An 18,698-nucleotide genomic window follows, 5' to 3' on the forward strand; every position below is an offset into this window, starting at 1 on the left:
ATCGATAAAGTGATGAAAACCGACTACAACATAGTCTGCGGTTCGGAATCTTACTAAGTAATAGGGATGTGGTCTCATATCGAGTTATCGATACGTAATTATAAACCATTTTTTCGCAATATGTCTGATACGCAACTTTCTTTTCAATGTTTGGATAGAATTTCGTCTAGAAATGTTCATGTGAATTTAAATTAATTAAATGTTAATGAAATTAAAATATATTATTCAAAATTATATGCAATTTTAATGTTAAACACGGATTATCTCTACTCGTAGGAACGAAGATGATATTGCGATGGTTAGAGCTATCTTTCCGCAAGATGCATTACCAATAATATCAGTTTTTACATATTTTTTGTTAATTTATGTACAAATTTTTTAACGATACAGAAATAACTTAATATTTCGGTATTAGAAACTTACAAAATGTATGACACTAACGATATATTTAAATAAAGGAAGGTAAAGTGACTGACATCCCTAAAGTTAATAATTTCATGTTTTCGTGTTCTGTCAGTAAAATATAATAATGTTCGCTGCATAATTCTTGTGATACTTGTGAAACTTTAACGAGCTTTTCAATTATATCACAACTTGACTATTTGTTTAATGCGCAATTCGACATTCCAAAAATAAGAAAAGCATTCAATATTAATAATGAATTATATTATAAGCTACTATAATTTTGTGGTATTATTATTTTTAGGTAATCAATAATCATTTTTTGTTGTTTTGGGCACCTCGGCAAACTAAAAATAATTTTAGGTTACTAAATAACAAAAACTGACCATAAAATATAAATAAATCTTAACTTGATAAAATTTAATGCATTGAAAAACTTGAAAACGGAACACTCATGAATTTTAAACGATTCATTTGAGCTCTTTGATTTGACAAATTACTCTTTTAACACTTACAAACAGCGGTTCTCAAACTTTTATTTCAAAATAACATATTTAACTGTCTACTTTTGTTTCTTATTGCGCATAATAACGTCTGTAAAATATAAAAAATAACTTATCTACGAAATCTAATATCAATAAATGTTAAATGTTCAATGTATATCCATTACAATTATATCTACACTAGATTTCCGCCCGCGGCTTCGCCCGCGTTTTCAAAGGAAAACCCGCATAGTTCCCGTTCCCGTGGGATTTCCGGGATAAAACCTATCCTATGTGTTAATCCAAGTTACCCTCTATATGTGTGCTAAATTTCATTGTAATCGGTTCAGTAGTTTTTACGTGAAAGAGTAACAAACATCCATACATCCATACATCCATACAAACTTTCGCCTTTATAATAGTATTAAGATTAAGACAACAAGCTCATCATGCCTGCATCACGTCCCAGCCACGCAAATATGATCACCTCACGAATATCTCTCATAGCATTTATAAGATAAATTCAAATCGGGAAATCAATTATTAGCAGATCAATACCCCGCTGTTAAACCACCGCACCTGATCTGATAACCATTGTTTTGGCTTTTGGGTCAGAATATACAACAATGGGATTAATTAAATCAAGTGTAGCTGATTATATTACAGTAGCACCTCGTTAAGTCGAACCTCGATAAGTCAAAAACCTCCAAATCTCGAAAAAATGTCTTGTTCCCTTCCCTTCAAACCCGAAAACCTCCGTAACTTGAAATCTTGGCCCTCTGTTAGTCGAAATAATCACCGAGTCCCTCCAAGCCTTTTTGGTACATATTTTCACTCTATAACTCGAAAAATTAAATTTGACCTCTGTATCTCGAACATGGCAACATTTTATTTTACAATCTTTATAACTTGATCATTTGGACCTTAGATCATTAAGTAATGGATAACACTCGCAGGCGTTTCCCCTTTTGCCGAGGTATAAGATTATTCGAATCGAAAAATCTTATGCTTTCATAAAAACTACTTGCGTAATCGATTACAAACACTCTGCGTATTCGTAAAACATCGAAAGGACGTCTGCGAGTGCTCCGCTAAAAATGCCGTTTTGCACTGTCAAGTCCTGCAGAAGCAATTCAAACATGTCGAATATTAAAAAAGATGGAATAACCTTTAATTTGTGTATATTTTTTTATTTTTTAACGTACATTTCTAATTAAATGCAATTTCTAATAATCGTCGATGTATCGTTTAGCGATATGATCAAGACACATAATCGAGTCATGTTTCGAGAGAGAAAGAGACGAGACTATCATGGAAAGAAAATATACAAATTTAATCTTTATGCACTAAGAGATAAAGTTGAATTTAAAACGCGATAATGAACCGCATTCCTTACGAGACTATCTTTTAAAGAAATACAAATTTAATCTTTATGATATAAGTTATAAAGTTGAATTTAGAACGCGATATTGAACCACACTCCCCACGAGACAATTTGGAATGAAATTCAAATTTAATCATTATGAACTTAGGGATAGAGTTGATTTTAAAAACTCGTCGCTTAAAAGGTCGTAAATTTTTACGACTTTCGTGACACAAATTATTTTTGTGAATGTGTGATTGTGTTTCAATAGTGTGAGTTACCCTCCCCGCACCAAAATCAGCAGAAAGTTTAGTTAGAACATTTGCCAGCGTACTCCATCCATTAATTAATGATCTAAGATTTGGACTTTAACAACTTGCCGACAGTGCAGTACACTATAATTGTTTCTTAGAAAACATTTTAGGAGTACATACGATAATAAATTTAGGACTCACGTAAACACGTGTTTGCATTAAGTAGGTATCTGATGACGAAATTATCGATTCAGTAGCTCAGAAAACCGATACTAATGATTAAGATGACATAGAAGACGTGAATAGTAGGTATATGCGCTCCATGGGTTCCCATCAAAGAGGCAAGAACCGCATTGAATACCTTACGTACGAAATTTTAAAGAGCAAACCAGTTTCTCTGAAGAAGAAGAATTTTCTGTTCTTTATAGATTAGATAATGCTAGAGAACAACCAAATTATCTAAAGCAAAAAAAAAATACTGACTTTTTTAATGCCATATTTTTTATTTTAAAATGATTTGAAATAATGTTGATTTATAATAAATAAAAACATGTTTGTCACCTCTGCAAGTTGAATTTTAATGTACTTTACCTCTCTAACTCAAAATTTATAAGAATAAACCTCAAACTCTTTATGTCGAATCAAAATCCGCCTAAGTCGAAATCCTCCTTAAGTTGAAAACTCTATAACTCGAATTTTTTGGCGTCTCCCTTGATATTCGACTTATAGAGGTGCTACTGTAAATGTATCCTGTTGTTTACAGTAATGTTTGTATGTGTCCTACTAACATTATTAATGCGAAAGTTTGTGAGGATGTGTGTGTGTTTGTGTTTGTTACTCTTTCACGCAAATACTACTGAACCGATTACAACGAAATTTAGCACACATATAGAGGTTAACTTGGATTAACACATAGGATAGGTTTTATCCCGGAAATCCCAGGGTAACGGAAACTATGCGGGTTTTTCTTTGAAAACGTGGGCGAAGCCGCGGGCGGAAAGCTAGTAGATAAACGGGAGTGGTACATACTGTTGAAAGTTAAAGCTAGATAATATTTCAAACTCAAACTCAAACATTTATTTATTCAATTAGACTTCTTCCAGAAGCACTTTTGAATCGTCATTACATTCTTTAAATTTACCACTATTTATTTATTTATAATAAGATTCAGTCTTCAGATTGTGTTTTAACTAGAGTTGTGTTGTCGAGCACGTAATAGTGTAATCGTATTGTCAGACTATAAGAAACCTTATAAAAAGAACTGACATGAATGAACATGGAGTTCGTGAATTAAGGAAATTGTCTTATGATTGAATGTTGATAATGTTTCGTCTATGATGTTGGTTTATTACATAAATTATAATAAATATTAATCATATTGTTAATTTTGTATATCCATACTTATTTGTAAGACATATTATTCTTCCTTTATTACAGTTTGAGAAACGCTGGGTGTGTCCCTCGTTAAACACATTTAAGATTAGATCTTTTGATAAACAACGTTTTTGTTCATGTCTTTCGTAATTTTTAATTTAGACCATATACATATTATTAAAAATATTGAAAAAAAAACAATCGAGTAATCTATAAGGATTAATCGTTAGTTTATTACATACAACATCCTAAGTGTCGTACAAGAATTTTTCTTGCTTGATAACAGTGTAATCGATTCAATATTTACGATACATTGAGTTATAGTTATATCTTAACCGATATACAATGTTGTTTTATAAACATTAAGCCGATTACATAAGATACATACATAAAAGGTTTTTTCAATAATCGATATCGGTCACCGTTCTCGATTCAACATCGATTTATAATATTACATCAGATCACAATCGAGTTACGAAATGAGCACGTGTTTCATTGTTTTAGACCGTAATTACGCTCAGGCATTTCAGCTCGCAGTGGCACCCTGTGAACTTGGTACTGGTTGCAGAAAAATCTATAATTTATTTTTAATATATGTAATTATTATTGGGAATTAACTTAATTTCGGTTTTAGTAATGTTTTTCTAAAAATTGTGGATTTTTTAAACCATATTAATCGACTGACCGGTTGGCCTGGTTGGTAGTGGCCCTGCCTTCCAAGCCAGAGGTCGTGGGTTCGATTCCCACCCGGGGCAAATATTTGTGTGATGAACATAGATGTTTGCTCTGAGTCTGGGCTATATAAGTATTTATTTAAAATTATATAATATGTATGTTTATCAGCCATCTGGTTTCAATAACCGCAAGCTTAGTATGGGATCAGATCGTGCGGTGTGTGAAAATTGTCCTGAAATATTTATTTATTTATTTATTATGTCTAAACGTAGTTGCTCACGTTGCGGCATATAGTGGAAAAAAACTGGATTAATAATATTTTCTCTCTACATTACTTACTCTTATATAAAAATTAAAAATTTCAATAACCAAAAATATTTTGTTTCTTGCACTATCTTCAATGGTATTCTAGTGAAATTCAACTCGACATTCCTCCTAAATTCCTCACGCACATAAATCATACAATATCAAAACGAGCTTTTTATTTAACCACTTTTACCAACACTATAATTTCGTTTCACCGTGCCAAACTCATAAAATATTAACGACCTAGGTTCATAGCCGTTAATTATACACTATGAGAAAACTATCCTTTTAACAACTGAGATTTCACTTTCAATTTTCACATTATTAGTATTATTACACTGTTACCACAATCTGATTTGGACTTTAATTAATATCGTTTTTATGTATATTTCCAACAATGGACGTTATCTCATTGCTCATAATTAAATGTACTGAATGTAGATTTAATTTTATGTTGTTGTTTAACACGTTGTTATTTTAATGTCGACATAAAATATGATCTTGTTCGATGTTTTAACTGTTACTATTACGTGAAATAACTAAATAAGTGTTGTGTGAAGCGTTTGATTTTTTAATAAACACTAAAATGTTCTGATTAAATTGTGTTATAGGCCTTTATTAAGCGTAAAGTTATATAATAAGTCTATTTCATACGACATTAAAAGTATTTTTTTGCCAACGGTACCAACAAGAGACCTCCTTGCGATATTTTTAAATACACGTACTTTCACTTCATTTGCATCTATCATTATTTATGAATTACCAACGAAATTGTCTCCTAATCCCAATTTAATGCGTTATTATGCTCGTTAAATCGCGAACGAGAAATCATACAATCATGGCCGGTAATTGACAATATCAAAAGTAGCGGCGGATATCTCTAAATACCGATTTGAGAGGAATGCTATACGCATCATTAGGGGATTTCGATCGGGTAATCGTTCCGGATCAGCCGGCGAGTGCGAAACGGCCGATCGGCCGATATCGGCGCGTGCGCAATCCGATCATCCGCGCTATTTTATTGAAAGGAATTTAGTATCCGTCGATACTAGATAAGTCATGATTTATTGCTCTCTTCATACATTATTTATGCTAATTGAATCGGAATTTGAAGATCTAAAGCCGGCCATTTGAATAAGTCAAATTATTTGGTATTCGGGCTGGTAACGAGCTAATAAACTATTTGGGAAGCAGCTGTGTCGTCACTATTTATGCGGTACTATATCATGTATTTAAAGATCGAATCGACGGCTTTCTATGCATATATATTTTTTTAATTATACTTATTTATTTCGTGTGATGGTAATTGTAACTATAAATTTACTTTATAGTATTCTTATAATACTGTTTAAATTAATTCTGATTACTAATGATCTTCATAATTTATTTAGTGATTATTATCACTTTCTGTTATTTGTCGTAACATAAATCATACATGTAAGTATTTTTTATCTGAATAAAACTATATAGACTAGAGTAGATAATTTTTGAAACAAAAAAAAATCGCAGTCGGATGAAACCCATTAGAAAAGGAGGGGAATATGATAAAAATGTAAGGAAAAATAAATTACGGTCAATCCGAGTTCGGGAAGCGGGAGGGGGGAGCTTTTAAGAGAAAAAAATGGTTTCTCTCGATTTCCGACAAAACTACAAGTCCTATAGAAAAAAGTTCAATGGAAAAGTTGTAGGTAATTAAAAGTTCTACAACTTTTGTATTCACAATTTTTTCACATAACCTAAAAATTTAGGTGAAAAATTCAAAAAACCAAGTTTTTGGTCTTTTATATCTATCTACATCAAAATTTATTTTTTTTCTACGAAATTTGGTGGAAACTTACTTTATTATGTCCCAAATACACTGTAATTTATTTGATTGAAAATATTTATTTTTTCGCCTTATTTTGAATTAATACCAAAAAAACAACCTAATTTTCAATCGAAAAGTCACCCGTCAAAATATCAGCTTTTTTCAAAAACTTGGGGTGCCTTTTATTCATTGAAATCTCTACTTTCATATGGTGTAAAAAAAATAAACACTACCATAGTAAATGTTCTCAGGAAATGCATACAAACAGTCTGAAAATTAGCTTTTACTAAATCAGGCACACTTCTCGAACTACCTGAAATGTTTTTATCGACATCATTTTGCTTTTGAATATGCTGTAAAATATTAAACTTAGAACAGATAATTATTTTTCTTTTGAAATATTACCGAAAAGCCGATACAAGAGAAGATATAGAGTTCAAGAAGTGTGCCTGATTTAGTAAAAGCTCATTATCATACTGTTTGTATGCATTTCCTGAGAACATTTACTATGGTGGTGTTTATTTTTTTACACCATATGAAAGTAGAGATTTCAATGAATAAAAGGCACCCCAAGTTTATGAAAAAAGCTGATATTTTGACGGGTGACTTTTCGATTGAAAATTAGGTTGTTTTTTTGGTATTAATTCAAAATAAGGCGAAAAAATAAATATTTTCAATCAAATAAATTACAGTGTATTTGGGACATAATAAAGTAAGTTTCCACCAAATTTTGTAGAAAAAAAATAAATTTTGAAGTAGATAGAAATAAAAGACCAAAAACTTGGTTTTTTGAATTTTTCACCTAAATTTTTAGGTTATGTGAAAAAATTTTGAATCCAAAGTTATAGAACTTTTAATTACCTACAACTTTTCCATTGAACTTTTTTCTATAGGACTTGTAGTTTTGTCGGAAATCGAGAGAAACCATTTTTTTCTCTTAAAAGCTCCCCCCTCCCGCTTCCCGAACTCGGATTGACCGTAATTTATTTTTCCTTACATTTTTATCATATTCCCCTCCTTTTCTAATGGGTTTCATCCGACTGCGATTTTTTTTATCTTTTCATTATTTTCAAAGGCTTCTACCCCAGTCTAATACCTTCGTTCTTAAATGAAAATTGAACATGTACACAAGTACACACGTACACTGTATACGTATAGTATAGCGTACTGCGTACTATATAATATTACTAGAGGTCCGCCCCGGCTTCGCCCGTGGTACATACTACATATTTCGCAATAAAAGGTAGCCTATGTCCTTTCTCGGGTATCAAAATATCTCCATACCAAATTTCATGCAAATTGGTTCAGCAGTTTAGGCGTGATTGAGTAAAAGACAGACAGACAGAGTTACTTTCGCATTTATAATATTATAGTATGGATTATAGTGCAGTCCATTCATAGCCTATCGCCAACAAGCTCTGGATCTGAACGACACTCAAAGGAACGGGTTTCAAATTTAAATAATCCCGTTGCTGGAGATAATGGCAATCTTATCTATCCAGTATCAACCCGGCCCAACCCTATTAACGCACGACCGACTTTCCCTGACTATTTGAACGCAGATTCTTACCGATTGTCTACACTACACTATATACTATAACTTAGTAGGTAATATTAAGCGTATAATATTATACATCTCCTTGTATGGTCGTGAATGTGTTGATGTAATGAGTAATGTTTGGTGTGTTTGACTGTTTTGATGCCTTAATGGAATTTATAGTGAGGATTCTACAATGCATATAGATGGATAGTATGGTAGGTTGTAAAATAACATATGTACTTTTTTACAGAAGCAAATGGAGAGTCATTTTGCAGTGTGTGTATTTATGAAATGATTGGAGACCATTCGAATGTGTTATATTAATTGAATAATGAGTGTCTTTATTGAATGTTTTACTCGTAACAAAAAGGTTTTGCATTTTAATTTGTCACTCCGGAATAATGTACCTAGTTTGATTAGGCGGGTCCACACTGAGCGAGAGCCTCGCGAAACATTTACCACATATATCTGTCAACTGTGCATTTACTGCGCGAAACACTTCGATCAGTGTAGACATGGCTCGCCTGTTAAAGTAAATCCTGTTACACAAACTTCAAATCACATCTAAGCTTAGCGGTCCAGTCGTCAAATTAATTAATCGGAACACAAATTGGCGTACGTCGCGTGACCGACACGACACGATCTCTATCTGTGTGGCGACACGACAGCCGACACATGGACTAATGCCACTAATACTACCAATTAGTATTTGCTGATCGTGTCGTATTTTGAGATTATTTTGGCGGAAGTAGAGCAAGCATTCCAGTGACATGTGCCAGTGTATTCTACTCGTATAGGTAGGTATTTGATTGTTTAACTGCATTTTTCCTAAAAAGTTGAATCGACAATATGCTAGATATTTAAGGAACTCCTAATTGTAGATACGACAATAAGTTATTAAAAGTTAAGTTATTTCTTACCGCTTCTTAAAGTTACCAAAAATTAAAATCGTTTTTTTTTTTAATTATTTCTTAATAGACACATTCAACGCTGCAAGATTTTATAACACAATTTTAATTAATTATTTTCGTGCTATGAAGCTACGAATGCCACTTTATTTTTATTATTTTCTAGTTAACTGTAATCACGTTCACACGATTTATTATATTATTATATAAACAGGAGATTGTTAAAGGAAGCTATCCCCTTCCTGATTGCCGAGTGTTGATATAACATGATCGATGTTACAAACATCCGAATCCGTTCCACGATTCTGGCGTGATTGAGGACCAAACATTCAACCTTCTTAGAAGTCTTCGATGTCTTTGATGACGCGTTAGATCAACCGGTGATAGCCGTTCTTTTTTTGTGTAAGAGTATGAAGTACTTACCTAATTATACTTGAAACTCTGACTACTTATATGTGTTTCTCAGCTAGCCTTTACTGCGAGATAAAATATTTAATTAGGTACTGAACATTCACACATTTATAAAATACTGGTGCATGTACACCGGTTTCTATGTAAATTGCGTTTATCTGAATTCAATCTTAGTAAAAAACATATGCCTATATGTGGCTCAAAAATAGCCATTTGTATGCGTATAAAGTTCTCTTCAAACGAGTAAATGTATCGCCTTATCAACCGGTAATGGCTGTATCATTAGTGATGCTTCCACATTGACGAACTGTTAAGATAACCTACAATGTTGCAAATGTTAATATAAATTGAACGTTATTTTAATAAGATAAGAAAATGCGATGTTTATATTTAATCTGTAAAACGTAACAAGAATATGCTATTCTCAATTTGGTTTTATTTAGTTCATTGATTGCTTATCTGCCACCTGAGTCTATATTTTCCATTTAAAACCATTATTATGTCTTAAATCACTACATAGTATAAAACAAAGTCGCTTTCTCTATCCCTATGTCCCTTTGTATGCTTAAATCGTTAAAACTACGCAACGGATTTTGATGCGGTTTTTTAGGGTTCCGTAGCCAAAATGGCAAAAACGGAACCCTTATAGTTTCGTCATGTCCGTCTGTCCGTCTGTCCGTCTGTCCGTCTGTCACAGCCGATTTACTCGGAAACTATAAGTACTACAGTGATGAAATTTGATGGGAATATGTGTTGTATGAACCGCTACAAAAATATGACACTAAATAGTAAAAAAAAGAATTGGGGGTGGGGCCCCCCATACATGTAACTGAGGGATGAAATTTTTTTTTTCGATGTACATACCCGTGTGGGGTATCAATGGAAAGGTCTTTTAAAATGATATAAAGTTTTCTAAAAAACATTTTTCTTAAAGTGAACGGTTTTTGAGATATCAGCTCTCAAAGTCGTAAAAAGTATGTCCCCCCCCCTCTATTTTTATAACTACGGGGTATAAAATTCTAAAAAAAATAGAGGTGATGCATGCTAATTAACTCTTTCAACGATTTTTGGTTTGATCAAAGTATCTCTTATAGTTTTTGAGATAGGTTGATTTAACTGTAATTTATTATATTTGCTGCTACGGAACCCTTTGTGCGCGAGCCCGACTCGCACTTGGCCGGTTTTTAATAGATAGAGTGATTCAAGAGGAAGGTTTTAATATATAATTTATTATGTTTTAGACAAAGCGGGCAAAGCCGCGGGCAGTAAGCTAGTACCTATATAATATACCTACGTAAATTTTCATCTAATTTCAAATATGTATTTATAGATACTATTTTCAGCTCTCAATTATCACAACTGCAACGTAGTGTTTACCTTCATACAAAATTATGTATGTATATGATTTTAACCATGAATACTGTCATCTTTCTTCTTATATATAAAAATGAATCGCAAAATGTGTTGGTAAGCGCATAACTCGAGAACGGCTGAACCGATTTCGATAATTCTTTTTTTATTACATTCCTTGAAGCACGAGGATGGTTTTTATGTAGAGAAAACGTAAATATGTACCACGGGCGAAGCCGGGGCGGACCGCTAGTATTATATATTACTATCAATTTCAAAGATAAGTAACAACAAACAACACCTTGGGAGGTCGTATTACGTTTTTGATAATGCTATCAACAACCTACTGTAAAGCCTGCTTATAAAATAACCATAAATCTTCTGTGAGAATTGAGAAGTATTAATATGTTCAATATTCGTCACATCTTCATCAAAATATGACAAACCATTTCCAAAAATACAAATACTTAGCTAAACATTTAAGCAATCAGAAAATATATATTCAACGAAATATAAATGTTTTACCTTTTCATAATTTTTTTCAACATATACCTTAGCAGGGAAATAAGGCTATGTTAAATATCTTCAAAATGCGGGTACAACACCAAATAGTTATAAATGGATATTTTATTATCTTTATGCTTCTGACATTGGCATTATTTTCTTCGAAGAAATAGGGAAATGTGTAAAACATTAGAAATAAAGCAGGTTAAGGACATTTGTAAATGTAATTGAATGCATACAATCTCATTGTTTTTCTTTATATGCTAATATTACAAGGTATACTGGGAACTATGCTCCCTTATCTTGTAGCTTAAAACACATCTTTTTCTTCTGATAGTATCTTTTCTCATAAAACTATAATTTGAGGTACTTAATGCTAGATACCTTAACACGGGACGAAATATTATAACTACATATTAAGAACTAGCTGTGCTCCGCGGTTTCACCCGCATTGCTCCGCTCCTGTTGGTCTTAGCGTGATGATATATAGCCTATAGCCTTCCTCGATAAATGGGCTATCTAACACCGAAATAATTTTTCAAATCGGACCAGTAGTTCCTGAGATTAGCGCGTTCAAACAAACAAACAAACTCTTCATTTATTAGTTTAGATTGAAAGGAGAGAGCCTGAAATTTAAATAAATCAGTGTATTTTTTATTGAAATGCGACCATAATATTAATCCAATCTCTTGATCGTTTTTTTTTTCAATTTTATAATTAATTACTTTATATATATTATATATGTTACATATATGTTTAACCAGTATTTTCTTTGTTACAGAGATGGCAGCGGAGGTGGTTCGTTTTATATGACGATGGCGAGCTCACATACTCTCTGGACGAACACGTAAGTACTAACATTTATTTACAAATAACTATAAATAAATTACTTATTTTGACTACACTGGCTTAAGATTTATTGCACCATGATGTGAACCTGTTAAAAGTGAAAAAAGTTTTAGCGACAGTTAATTTAGTGCAAACGTTTGCAGATAATGGTAAAAACACAATTGGAAATAAACCTTCAAAAATTTTCAACGTAACACAATAAAAAAATCTGAAATTACAATTGCCAATAAGAATCAAAGAAATAACAAATGAAATATCCACCATATCTCCTAACAAACCGATGGACAAGCTGTTACCAATTAACTTACCATAAAATGTCTCGCTAATAGGATTTTTCTGGTCGTAAATACGAGTGTAAACTTGTGTCATCCCTATTGTGTATCAAAGCAAAAACGGCCACTTCCGTAAACTTCTTATGCTTATACATCTCGCACGATATCCAGCCAGTCTATTAGCTGGATATAGGGTTGTCAGTTGCCACGTGATATTTATAAATTGTCGAAATACCCTCAAAAAAGTTTAATTAAGTCGCACAAACAATTGTATATTTTTGCTTAATATTTCTAGGCATTCTTTCACACTGATATTACACTAGTCGCTTGCTCTGTATTGACCCGGGAAGCTCATGAAGCTTTCTTATAGTAAAAGAATTATTAACCTTCCGTATACGAGGTGGGGTATGACATACCCCAGCGGTAAAAAAATCGTTGCAATTTTTAAACGAAAAAAACGCGTAAGTTGGTTTTCTCAGTAGCTGTAAATGCGACGTTGCCGCTCCGATCCGTGCAAAGCATTCAGTCCGGCGTCTGCCACAGATCGTGTGACACGTACGTAAAGTGCGCTTGGGTATCACACACCCCACCTTGTATAGCGCGTCACCCAAAAGGTAAGCGTAACTACTTCTGTTTTTTAATCATTTATATGTTTATTTCGGTGTTTAACGTGATGAAATATTGTTTTCAGGTAATAGTTTAACTAAAACATGTCTGGGTTATCAGCAGAAGATATATTACGAGCGCTAACAGGAGAAGACGATGATGATATTGAGCCAGAACAAGAATCGGATGGTGATGCAGATCATATCAGTGCTCAAAGCAATACAGATAGTGAAGTGGATGCGGACATACCGTCTTCGGATTCAGACAGTGATAACTTACCACTCTCGAGGTTGCAACAAGCTAGTCATACCGAATATTATAAAGGTAAAGATGGGGTAAAATGGCAAAAAAATCCATACCGGCTTACAGTTCGCACCAGAGCTGAAAATATTATTTATCATCTACCTGGCGTAAAATCAGTTGCGAGAGACAAGAAGTCACCTATTCAGTGTTTTTCTTTATTTATTACTGATGATATGATTGCTGATATCGTGAATTACACCAATGAGAAAATTCGTTTGCAATCTACTAACGACCCTCAAAAATCTGAAACAACACTGACAGAAATGAAGGCACTGTTTGGATTGCTTTTTCTATCTGGTTTAGCGCGTTCTAGTCGTCAAAATACAATCGACTTATGGGCCACAGACGGTACTGGAATGGATGTGTTTCGAGACACATTGTGTAGAAATAGATTTGTTTTCTTACTGAAAAATTTGAGATTTGATAGCGCTGCTACACGAAGTGAGAGAATAATGATAGATCGATTAGCCCCGATTAGAAGTATATTTGAACAATTTGTAAAAAATTCTCAAGATGTTTACATTCCGTATGAAAACCTTACTTTGGATGAAGAACTAGTAGCTTTTAGAGGACGTTGCGGTTTCCGCCAATATATACCATCTAAACCAGCAAAATACGGTATCAAAATTTATGCTTTGGTGGACAATAAGACCTATTACACCCTAAATATGGAAATATATTGCGGCAAGCAACCTGAGGGTCCTTATGCTATTAGCAATAAACCCTACGACGTAGTTGATCGACTGGTACAATGTGTTTCACAAACTTCACGAAATGTTACTATGGATAATTTTTTCACAAGTTACGAGAGCACTAATCATTTACTGAAAGATCATAAACTAACTGTAGTCGGAACCTTACGTGCTAATAAAACTTGTATACCACCTGTATTCAAAACAAACCGTGAATTATATACTACCAAATTTGGATTCCAAAAAGATATTACAATCTTATCCTATGTACCAAAGCCACGTAAAATAGTGTATATGATGTCGTCTTTGCATCATGATAAAGAAATCGATGTTGAAACAGGAAGTCAGCAAAAACCAGCTATTATTACATTCTACAATCAGACTAAAAGCGGCGTTGATGTTGTCGATAAATTATCGAGAACTTACGATGTTTCACGTAATTCTAAGCGTTGGCCTCTGACGATATTTTTCGCTTTACTCAATCATGCTGGTATAAATAGTATGATTATACACATGCTCAATAATGGTATTGAGAAAAATAAAACTAACTTGAGATGTAAATTCATTCGGGAATTAGGTTTGTCTTTAGTAAGATCCCACCTAGAAACAAGAAGGCAGAACCAAAGACTTCCTAGGAAACTGCGCCAAAGAATTGAAAAGTATTTTCAAAAACCCCTTGAAAACTTACAAGAACCAAAGGCCGGCAAAAAGGTCTAATACAATGCAAAGATGCTCACTTTGTCCTAGACAAAAAGATAGGAAAACTAGGTACATTTGTAAAAAATGTAATAAGCCTATATGTATGGAACATGCAGATTTTTATTGTCAAGACTGCGGAAACTTAAGTGATTAAGATTTGATTAATTATTGTTTGTTTTTACTAAATTGTTAATGTTTAAAACTAGTTATATTGTAGTCTTATAAATTAAGAAGACTGATTCTAATATTATGTGCCATTTGATTTTAGTCCTCAAGAAAAGGTTTAATAGATTATAGTTAGAAGAAAAAGTTAAGTTTTTGTACTTTTATTAATAAAAGTCTATTGTAATGTAAAAATAACATTTGTTTTACTTAATTCAATTCATTATTAGATATAAAAACATATTTATTATTATTTAACAATCTTAAATATCAATTATGCTAATTTTACTACCTTTCATGTTTGGGGTATATCAAACCCCACCTAGTATAGCATGATGAGATTAGTCACCTCGTATACGGAAGGTTAAAATCGGTCGAGTAATTTTGAGTTCAATCGCAAGAAACCAATCAACTAAGAAATTACTTCTTTCATCTGCTTAAAATAAGTATACATCCCAAAGTAAAGGATCTATGAAGTTAATTGCAAAAGCATTTATTATAATTATTATGTTCATTAACCATACTGTCTCATCTTCTTCGCTACATCGTTACTACAAAACTCACACAGATCACGTGTAATCGCCCTAAAGGGGGTAAAGGGCCCATCCCTTCCAGACGGTTATGCACGTGTGCCACCCCTAGCCCTACAAATTGAAACCAGTCGTATAGGGCATCGCGTAATTGACTTGTTAGCGATAGCGTCGAGACGTTCACCCCGCGCTGGGAACGAACCCGTAACGTTATACTAAAATAATGTGGATTTTGTTGGACTAGTTTCTTAGTATGTATATATGTATATGCGTAGGTAGGGAGGTACCTATTTACAAGGAATTTTTTTGATATTTTATGTTTTAACGGTTAAAATACCGACTAATTCGTTGTATTATTTAGAATAGCACTTGGTTGTGAAAATGTGAACATGTCAATTAAAGACTAAATATCATGCAAGGTATGAGTATCATTTTCCCAACTATATGCGAGCAAGTAAATATATTTGATTTGATTGATTTGACCAAAACTAATACAAATTATCAAGAGTCCTAGTAAAATTCCGCAACTAAACCCAACTAAAAAAGAAAATAGGTAATCGCAAATTACACTAATAACCTTGTTCATAGCTCAGTTAACAAGCTAAATAAAACGACATATCACATAATGCCCGTATAATTTTAGTATCGCAAATAAAAACTTCACGCTAAAACGTTTCTTTAGCGTGACTAGGGCATGCACCCGGGTTTACCCGGTTCCGAAAAACCCGGGTAAACCCGGGTTTTTTGATGATCTTGAGAACCGGGTCTGAATAGTATGAAACCCGGTTCTCCCGGTTCCGACCAAAATATTAAAATATAAAGTATTATTTATATTTTGCTGCATTATTTTAACAAATTTATTGTATCTGGCAACGTCAGACTCACGTGCATCGCGAATTTTCGTGCCACGCCTCAAACGTGGCTCCGATTGGTTGTCTAACCTGAGATGCTATAAGTTTCCTACGGTTGTATTACCAAAAAAAATTAGGCTTCGAAAATGACAAAAATTAGGCTACAGAAATATTTTTATTAGATTTCTCGTGAATTTGAAAAGCTGTTAATTTTACTGATTCATATTTAATGATCCAGTCATGTTTTTGTTTTTGGTATCAAGCTGAAATTTATATCGAATACTCAAGTCTTCGGTCCCTTTTATGTGAAAAAGTCGAACTCACAAGCCAACGCATCAAAAGATACAGCCGTAAATGCTGAAAATTTTCGAAAATTTCGACATTCGCATGGGACTCAAAACCTACAGCTGGGTACTTTTCATGTTTTTATGTGATATTATGATAACAAGAGCGCCGAGACAACCGTCAAAACGCTAAGGAATAGAATACGCTATCGATACAAATTGACATAAGCGTATGATGTTTTGCCTAAGGATTCGGACTTCGGTCGCACTACCAACGACGACGACGACCACGAACAAAATTTTCATACAGTCGAAATTAAATAAATTGTGCAAAACACAATTAAAAAAATTTTTTCGAAATCAATGGATAAAAAAATAGGTTTTTCGTAGAAACGATAGCTCCTAGAAAAAAATGTTTTTAACCTTTTTTATAGATAATTTTATGATGGACAATTTTGGTTCCAGGTGATTGTATGATAAACTTACCGTCTCGGCGAATATCGCAAAAAAACAATTTTTTTATTAATTGACCTCGAATTAATTTTTTTCCGAGTACCGTAATGACGGGAGATTTAAATATTTTATTTTGAATAAATTTTGGCAAGATTTGAATTTTGGTCGTGGTCGTCATCGTCGTTGGTAGTGTGACCGAACCATTACCAAAATATCATGAGCTTATGTCAATAATTAGCGTTAGCAATTTCTATTCCTCGGCGATACTGACGTTTGACTAAGGGCCAAGGTACTTTTATAAGACTGATAAATAAAGAGAAGTATTGAAATTTTGTTTCTTTATTTAAAATAAGACACAAGCCGCGTAAAATAAAGGCCTATCAGGTACTTTTACAGTTACTTTTGTTTAAATTCGTATTTTTCCGAAGTATTATAAAAGAACCGGGTAACCCGGTTCTACCCGGTTCTGAGCTCGATTTGGAACCGGGTTTCAAAAACTTGGAACCGGATCCGGTTCTGCATGCCCTAAGCGTGACGTCCGTTTGACGTGTTAACGATCGACACCGGCTAAATGGTCACATATTGTGGATAAAATGAGGGTAGAAGTAAGTAGCGTTGTTTGTAAACTAAAAGTGTCATTTTCAATACAATAAAATCGTTTTGGCCACAATTATTAAAATTTTAAAAATAGTCACATTATGAAAATTTTAAAAATATGGCACTTACCGTTTTTATTATCATAAAATCGAAAACCTATTATGACTGTATTTTGGGCACGTAACAACCAAAATATATTTATTCACAGTCGAAGTCAAGTTCCTAGACTACTTTCAAGTTACATTTCTTAATAAACAGTAGGTATTCATTGAATAAAATGATCATCAAACAACCTCCCAATGTATAAAACAGGTAGTCGAATCGTGGATGCAGTTAAATAGTTACTAGAAATTTACTTGTAAAGAAATTCGGGTTCTACCTACGTGTACATAATAAATGCATTAAATAACACGACCCGTGGGTGTCTGTCCGTGTATTCAAATTTTATAATTGTCCCTAATTTGGACAACTCTATTTTAACGGTAGTTTTAGAAATAGCTCACTTGTGTTCTATCGATGGTGTGAAGACGATAATGAAGGTAAATGTGATATAAAATGCCGTTAATGTAGATAGGGGACAAACATTTAGTACTTTCAATATTGTATTGACTCTGAACTGATAATTTTTTTTTGGTACTTAGTGATAACTGATCAAGTTATTGAGTCCCGTCAGCTTCATTTCGATTCGGATAAAATAAAGACATGAGAACTTAAAAGAGGAACTATGGAGTTTCTTGCCGGTTCTTCTTCATAGATACTGCTTTCCGAATCGGTGGTAATTGTTAAAAATATGTAATGACGTTTCGAAAGTGCTTCTAAAAGAAGTCTAATTGAATAAATAAATGTTTGAGTTAAAGATTATATATAATACAGTACACTTCTTATAACATTATATGTAATAACGATACTTAGGACATAAACAAACGGTTTAAAAATAACTTCTTACGAGCGATCTTGCAGACAATGCGTGAGCATCAACGAGCCTAAAAATATCCGCACATTACATAAAACTTATTAAGTCATA

General features: G+C 33.1%; 1 protein-coding gene across 1 annotated transcript in view; it reads left to right on the plus strand.

Annotated features, from left to right (window-relative positions):
- The window catches only part of osp (myosin phosphatase Rho interacting protein outspread), a 236,164-nt gene that overhangs the window by 170,707 nt on the left and 46,759 nt on the right, over positions 1 to 18,698 (plus strand). The window contains exon 3 of the mRNA XM_090105379.1: positions 12,158 to 12,223. Within this exon, the coding sequence (XP_089961505.1) occupies positions 12,158 to 12,223 (66 nt within the window). The remainder of the gene's footprint in view (positions 1 to 12,157; positions 12,224 to 18,698) is intronic.

This window comes from Colias eurytheme, chromosome 9 (assembly GCF_061535395.1).
Source record: "Colias eurytheme isolate Ceu_HAF_F1 chromosome 9, ilColEury1 Martin Lab GWU primary, whole genome shotgun sequence".
NCBI classification, from domain to species: domain Eukaryota; kingdom Metazoa; phylum Arthropoda; class Insecta; order Lepidoptera; family Pieridae; genus Colias; species Colias eurytheme.